This window comes from Mytilus galloprovincialis, chromosome 7 (assembly GCF_965363235.1).
Source record: "Mytilus galloprovincialis chromosome 7, xbMytGall1.hap1.1, whole genome shotgun sequence".
In the NCBI taxonomy this organism is placed as follows: Eukaryota; Metazoa; Mollusca; class Bivalvia; order Mytilida; family Mytilidae; genus Mytilus; species Mytilus galloprovincialis.
The window spans coordinates 9,849,648-9,857,255 of NC_134844.1; the positions used below are offsets into that span (position 1 = coordinate 9,849,648).

The window sequence follows — 7,608 nt, forward strand, 5'->3', positions numbered from 1 at the left end:
AACCTGTATTCTGATATCTTTCAGGTGAACAACCTACCTTGTGGTAACTTTAGCCATACGTTACCTTATTCTGGGATGAATATGTCATGGATATATTACACCATCAGTTATGACCAAGCTATGTTGTTTTCTGGTTATGATGAAATCAAAATATATATCAACGATACCCACAATGCTACATCAAATGTTGTTACCATTAGATTCATCATCATGGAGTCACCTTGCCATAATGAAGGGATTTGTGAAGGTAATTATATTTATTAAAGATGGATAATACTGGACGTAAGATGAGCAACAATCGACCAATCATAGCTGGTGGCTATTTTAAATTACATTATATCACAAATTTATATAATGCCCAAATATTAGCAAATTCAAATTTAATAATGTAAAGGAAAAAATGTATGGGAATGTTTGTATGTTGTAACCTGAATATATGTAGATTAAGTAAAATGCAATGCAAATTTCCAGGATTACTTAGTTAGTTCATTATCATTTTGTAGTCAATGATTGTTTGAATTGATTTAGGTCTATGAAATGAAATTACGTATCATTTTATCATAGTTTATTCATAACAAATAATTTCATAGCTTTAATAAAAATAAATTACTAAACTGTCCAGTTGTCAGCAGATTCTTAGCTATAGTAAATGTTGACTTATCAAAAAATAGAAAAAGATCTATTTAACTATAGACAAAAGTTGAATGATCAGGTAAATGGAAAGATCATTATCCAATTTACAAAGAGACCTAAGAACTTGTGGTATTTTTTCCTTTTTATCCATTATATTCATGTGAACATCCAAAGAAATTTAGAATAAGTAATACAGATGTATTACGGTATAAATTTTTTCTGTTTAAGGTAAGAATGACAGTAAATTCAATCCATATCCATGTCAGTATACAAACAGAGCTGAGGACTTTGACAAGTATTACAGATGTATATGTAAACCAGGGTACACAGGAATACATTGTGAATCTGACATAGACGAGTGCGTGTCCTCTCCCTGTACGGAGCCCCATGTATGTTATAACCAGGTCAACGGATACAAATGTGCATGTCCACAGGATGATCCTAAATGTGACTTTAAACCATGGATAGTAGCTGTTGGTGTGATGGGGGGATTGATGTTCCTGTTTATTATACTGGCAGCTCTCTACAGACGTAAAGTTAAAAAGAGGTATGTGATCTTTGTATCATTGACAAGTTCAAGTTCTGGAAACCCTAAATACAAAGTCATTCTGATGATTGAATTTAACATTCATATGATTTTATTCTTATATATGCATCTGTATATTGTAATAATTTTGAAAAAAGCTACTAGTACATGAGATTTTGTTGTTGAAATACAAAAACTTTGAGAAATTGAGAAAACCTTGAAATTACAGTGCTTAGGGATAGTGTACCTAAACATCTTTTTTTTGTTTTTTTTTAAATAGAATGTAATGCAATTTTTAGAAAATAATTAACTTTTGTGTATTTGATACAGTAAATAAATGTTATGTATTGTGTTTCAGTGGCCATTTTAGATGGATAGAGAAGCACATTCTAAAGAGAAAAATCAACGACTCCCTGACATCACTAAGATCTGAATCCTCAGAGGCCAGTATGGGAGACCTCAATTTCGGAAGCCTTGTTTTTACTGATGGTAAATTTTCAAAAGATTTTATTGATATGTGTTGTTTGTTGCCAGTAGTAGTAATATTGGACAGTTTTTAAAAAAAAATGGAAAATTGTGGTTGATTTTTCCAAAGTTGAAAATGCCTATCAGATGGTCATTCACATTAGCTTTAATTGTAACAATATATGTTGAAATAATATAAGTATCTTTATTTGGTTAAAACTTCTGCAAGAACAAATTATTGGAAACAAATTCCTTATAAGAAGCCAGTTAGGTTCAATTTTGTCAAAATAGGACATAAAACTTCCCGTTGTATTACATTTGCGTGCATTACCATTACATTTGCACGCAAAAATTATTACTTTTGGGGGCAGGTTTTGATTTACAATTGCACCCATTTATTTGATAGGTAAACTCAGGTAAAAACAGGTTATGATAATATTAGGTCTTTCTATTTTTCTGTGGAAAGACCTATTGTATTTGTTCTGATTATTATTAAAAAAAAATTGTCCTGCCAATTTATCATGAACACTTTATATTTTGACTTAGAATTCAATATGACAATATTATTTGATTTAAAATATATTTTCAAAGTTACTGATTTATAGTCATATTTGTTATGGAAATTAACAAATTATAGTCATTTATATATTTTTATTATCTATATTTATATTGATACTTTTTTTACCTGTAAGCTAAAAGCGCAAATTTAATCAAAAGCTGCACGCAAACGTAAAATTATTTAATCCCCAAATGCGCACAAACGTAATGCGCCCAAACTTCCTTGGCTTGATGTCATTAAGAACCATATCAAGGAAAACTTCAATTGAACCTATATTGGAGATTTAAATGATTGCAGATATGCTCAGCTTGTTCACTTTTTCTTATTGAAAAAAAGGCAGCCCAAAAGTAAATGTCTGAAAGGAAGTTCTTTTTTTTTACTGACTCAATCCTGAAATAAAACATTCTTACATCTGTATGTAATAGGTAAACAATGATGTACATTATGACTCTAACAAATTTTGATATGAAATCATATAGAATAATTGTAATTGAAACATTGCACATGTATCTGTTTATTTTCGTTTATTTCAAAATGAAAAGAATACTTTATAATTTACATTGGTTTGAAGCACTTTTCTGGATTTACCTTCAACAGGAATTCTCAAATATTTGGAATCTTAAGAATCAAAACAGTTGAGGAAGTGTTTGATCAGAAAGGAATAAAATCCAATTTAATATTTCTTTACAGGGAAATTGGTGAATCAGGTAAGATGTACTGTTTTATCTTGTTTTGTGTTTATGCTTGAAATAGATTGATCTTTGTCGAACAAAGAAATGTTAAAAAAATATATTTTTTGTTTGTATCTTTTTATAGGTAAAACTGGACCTTTTGACAGCGATGCCAATGAATCATCTGTTGACAAGGTAACTAAAAAATTAAATATTCCTGATATTAGGTTGAAATCAGTTAGAAAGTTAAGCAACAGTAAACAGAAAATCAAAATAAAATGTTGAGGTTATCTCTTGGAGTATACAGTTTATACATAAGTAGACCATGGATACTGATAGGGAGGATTTTGAAAATGATAAAAGAATTAAATTTACTCACATTTGTATCATGATGATGATGATGTACAGCTGTTAATAAAAGTCCAGAAATAAATTAAATACAGTCAGAACAAGAACATGTAAATGTAATATGAGTATTAACCCTCCTTTGTACTTGACCAAAATGCTGAGCAAGATTTTAAATGTGCTAGTTCGCAGAGTTACAGTCCGCAGGAAGACACACATTTTAAAATTGTTTCTATAAACTAAGCAGGATTATTCTCAATATATCGCTAAAATGAAAATCACATTGATAAATGCACACAATAATTTCTGAATTAACAGAAAGCCAGATCGTAAAGACAAATTTCAAAAGAAAACATGCACAAAACACTGCAATGAAAGATTGAGCAACAGGAAGTTCACATGGAACTTCAGGTGAAATCAGGTGCTCTTTAATGGTAAGCAGTTGTTGCTCCACCATTGGCACCCATGGTGTTGCATATTGTAAATATTTGGTGAGATGATATTTTCCATGATGTCACAATTAAAGACTGGATCATTACTACAACAACTGGAATAATCGGTCTTAAAACTTTTTTTTACCTCTGGGAATACAGGTATCAATCATTGGAAATTTTTATGAATATATGCACTGTACAATACCCAACATACCCCACCATTTCCCTATGAGCTAATCTTGATTCATTTTACTGATACTGATACCACAAAGTTCTCTCTTTTAGGGCTTAATTCTATTCCCAGAAAAAGATGGCAAAGCAGAGCCCCAGAAAGGATGGAGACGACCATTTGTATCAGAGTTTCCTCTTTTTAACAACGCATCAGTCAGTCCAGAACCACTACAACCAAATGCTAAACCAGTATTTGAGCCCAAATCTCTGGAACCAACTGAATCTGACACAGTTGAAGGTTTAACAACTGCTCCTGTTATCATGAAGTCTGAGGGCCTTAAGGCAAAGGGAATTACACCAGATTCACAAGGGAGAAACAGGAAACCAGCTCAACTAGAAAAAATTGTCCATCCTGAAAAGTCCAGCATAGAAGGGAAAGAGAAGAGAAAGCGTAGTAAGGATGCCAAAGAGGATTATCCTGAAAACTGGGTAATTCCTTCACTTGCAACAGCATTTGCCATGCCAGATCCATTGAAAGGCTCTAACCGTCCACCAAAGTTTAAGCCAAAAAGACCAAAATCAAATGATTTAAAGAACTGGACACCTCAAGAAATAGATCTGGAGATGACAACTTCAGAAAGACCAGCATCAGGTCAAAGACCAAAGTCGCCATACCGAGTGACGGAACAAAATGAATCATCAACTGATGACCAAGTTCCCTACAGTCTTTATCCTGATACTAAGACACCAATGCTGTGATTGAATTGACTTGAAAACTGATTTACATCAAATTTATAGTAATTGATTATTTTGTGATTTTATTCTTCCGTCCATTTTAAGACTGTGATACAGTTACTTCTTCTAGTTTTGTTTAAGTAATTGCATATATTTACATAAACTTTTATATTCTTATTTAGTGTTAAAAGTCTGTCCATCTACATTAAAAAATCTGCTTATAAAGACAAAATTAACAAAAAAGAGTAATAATTTTCAATGGTTGTAACGATATTGATTTATTTGTTATTTTGGTAAAAAAAAATTATAGTTGACCTGGTATTTTTAAAATTCAGTATCCAAATATTATACAACTAATTCTTGTTATGTTTATTACATTAAAAACTATATGATATAATGATTAAATAAAATATAAGTAGCATTACAAAATTTTATTATTGTTCATAGAGTATTTGAACCTAGAAATCATTTTCCAACATTTATTTGAGAAAACTTGTTTATCAGTGAACTTTTAATTTAGATATTTACATCCTCCTTCACAAACATAGTATTGCTTCCTGCTTATACATATTGTGTAAAACAGCTAATTATTAACACTAAATATATGGATAACCTGATAATTGATTTATCCAGTTGTATTTGCGTATTTTGCTTGATAGAAACAAGTATTTTCTTTGTCTCACCAGCAAAATACAATTTAAATGCAAACGTTTTGTAGTAAAATTTAACAAAATTACATATTTTACAAAGTAGATTAAAAAAGAACTATGGAAAAAAAACTGTATGCATAATTACAAGAGATTTGGTTTTGGTCAAATTGTTCTAAGGGCTTACTAATTTTCAGGACAAATACCCAAAGTTTTCAAATGTGTAGATTTAAAATGTTTAAAAATATGCCATGATGTTTTTAAAACCCCAAAGAACAAATATGCAGCTTTGGTATTGTGCATTTTAATGGAATATTGGAAGACATGTTCATACTGTCTATTTTATATAAAAGATTGCAGTGAATTGGCTTGTCCACTTCAACAACTGAAGTGGATGAACTCCAACACAAATAGTTGCAAAGATGTGTAGTCAGCATTACCTTTTAACGCATAATATCCTGCAGCAGTGCTTTCAAATGTCAATTATTTGATTACCGGTTCACTGGAAGCTTATTGGGAACAAATTAGAAGAATATTTATTAAGCAAAGTATTATAAGTTGGTTTCTTTCACTCAAGTCATTATGTATTTACTATTTCCTTCTGATCATCATCAGCGTTGCCTTTAAGGAATAGTCCCTTTTCCATTTACACCATACTAGTCCTGTATATTTTCCAGATTCATTTATTGTCCCATTATACCTCCCATTTAGGTTTGCCAGGTAACAGTTGTCATACCACCAACCACCATGTCTGTTGACAGCACATCCATTCTTGTTGTCTCGATCTTTTGTATAGAATGATTTGGAGTTGTGGTAGTCCATACCATCACCTAGTCAATAGATACGATTTAATTATAGCAGCAGCTGTTAGTCCATGACTTTCCATTATGAATATTTTATATTAAAATATCAGAGCAACTTTAAGCCCACACCATTCCCTGATAAAATTACCATCTTACACTTTCAGAGCCAATGTTGGATAAATTCCCAAATAAATAGATATGCACTATCAGAACACTATCAGAGCAGATGTTAGCCCACACCATCAGACCAATGTGAAATCCACTTTTCCGATTGAATCACCCATGAAATTCGTAAGAAGGACGTTTTTATATTTGAACACATTAAATAAAGTTAAGAAAATTACATTTTTATGAAATTTAACATGTTTGTGTACTCGTTTCCTGAAATAATTGAAAAAGGGAAATTAGTACACAAACATGTTAAATACGTCAATGCATTAAAAAAAATGCCTGTAATGTGTTACTTTTTTTTTTAAATATTGGACTGCAAGGTAATTTTTAAAACGACCTTGAGAGGTGAACATTAACCAGACTGTGTTTCTGTGTCATTCAAGTATTACCCTATAGTTACAGCAGTCCATGCATGCTAACTGGGAGTATATGGGACTTAAGTGTCTTGCTGGCGAATTATTATCGTCAAGTCAGGTCTGCCTAAATGTCCGTTTTTACGGATTTTTGACAAAACGGTGACCTAGATTTTACAGACTAGATTCCTATTGGCCATATTATACCTCTTTGTGTTCCTATACCACCTATGCATGCATTTACGATAATAGTGTATACCTACAATGACTACCAGTTAAGTAGTGGCCATCAACAGATGTCCACCCCCACCTGATTTTGGCTACTTTTCACGTTTTTTCCGATTTTGAACTCTTAAACGGCTTTCAAAGTGCCATATTTTCATGAACAGACGTCTGACAAGAGGTAATGGACCATGAACTGCTTGGTTGAAGTCCCTACTATCATCACAGTTCAAGTTGGGCAATTCAAAAAAGGTATGGAGGGTCATACGTGCCATCAAAGAATGGTTGTCGCCATGACGCCTATATGCGTCATTAGGGGTTAATGGGTTAAACGATTTGGTCAATTTTTTTTATATTTGACTTCTGTTGGGTTTGAGGGTCGTTTTGGGGGTGTAAAACTGACCCAAACACTCTTTAGAGGTGAAAAATCGGGAAAAAAATATTTTTATTTTAAGGGTTGTGCGCTTTCGAAATCAATATTTCTCTTGGATGAAAGTTTGTGTTGTTATAAGCATATTGTAAAAAGTGAAAACAATCTTGGTGGTTAAATTATGACTCGTAGGAAATCCCTCCACACACATATATTTGTTATTCAGTTGATTGGTTGTTATCATCATCATGGTCAAGCCATGCTCTCACCATGCTCACCACACGAATGTGGTCACTCAGTTTTATTGTTGAACATTACTGATAGTATTTAAATTGGCAGTTAATGGCATCGACATTGTATTCAAAGTTTTGTGCACCCAAACACTTTGTATTGTTGTACCTATTGTTAAAAAGACACCCATCAACCAAAGAATATTATTTATATATCTTTGGGTCACCATACAGTCTTCAACAATGAGCTAAAGCCCACACCATGTCAAATAA

General features: G+C 32.0%; 1 protein-coding gene across 1 annotated transcript in view; it reads left to right on the forward strand.

Annotated features, from left to right (window-relative positions):
• LOC143084119 (uncharacterized) overlaps nt 1–4,968 on the forward strand; it is a 34,775-nt gene extending 29,807 nt beyond the window's left edge. The window contains exons 29-33 of the mRNA XM_076260526.1: nt 25–247; nt 862–1,180; nt 1,518–1,648; nt 3,000–3,049; nt 3,919–4,968. Coding sequence (XP_076116641.1) covers nt 25–247; nt 862–1,180; nt 1,518–1,648; nt 3,000–3,049; nt 3,919–4,563 — 1,368 coding nt within the window. The 3' untranslated portion in view covers nt 4,564–4,968. The remainder of the gene's footprint in view (nt 1–24; nt 248–861; nt 1,181–1,517; nt 1,649–2,999; nt 3,050–3,918) is intronic.
• The last annotated feature ends 2,640 nt before the right edge of the window (nt 4,969–7,608 follow it).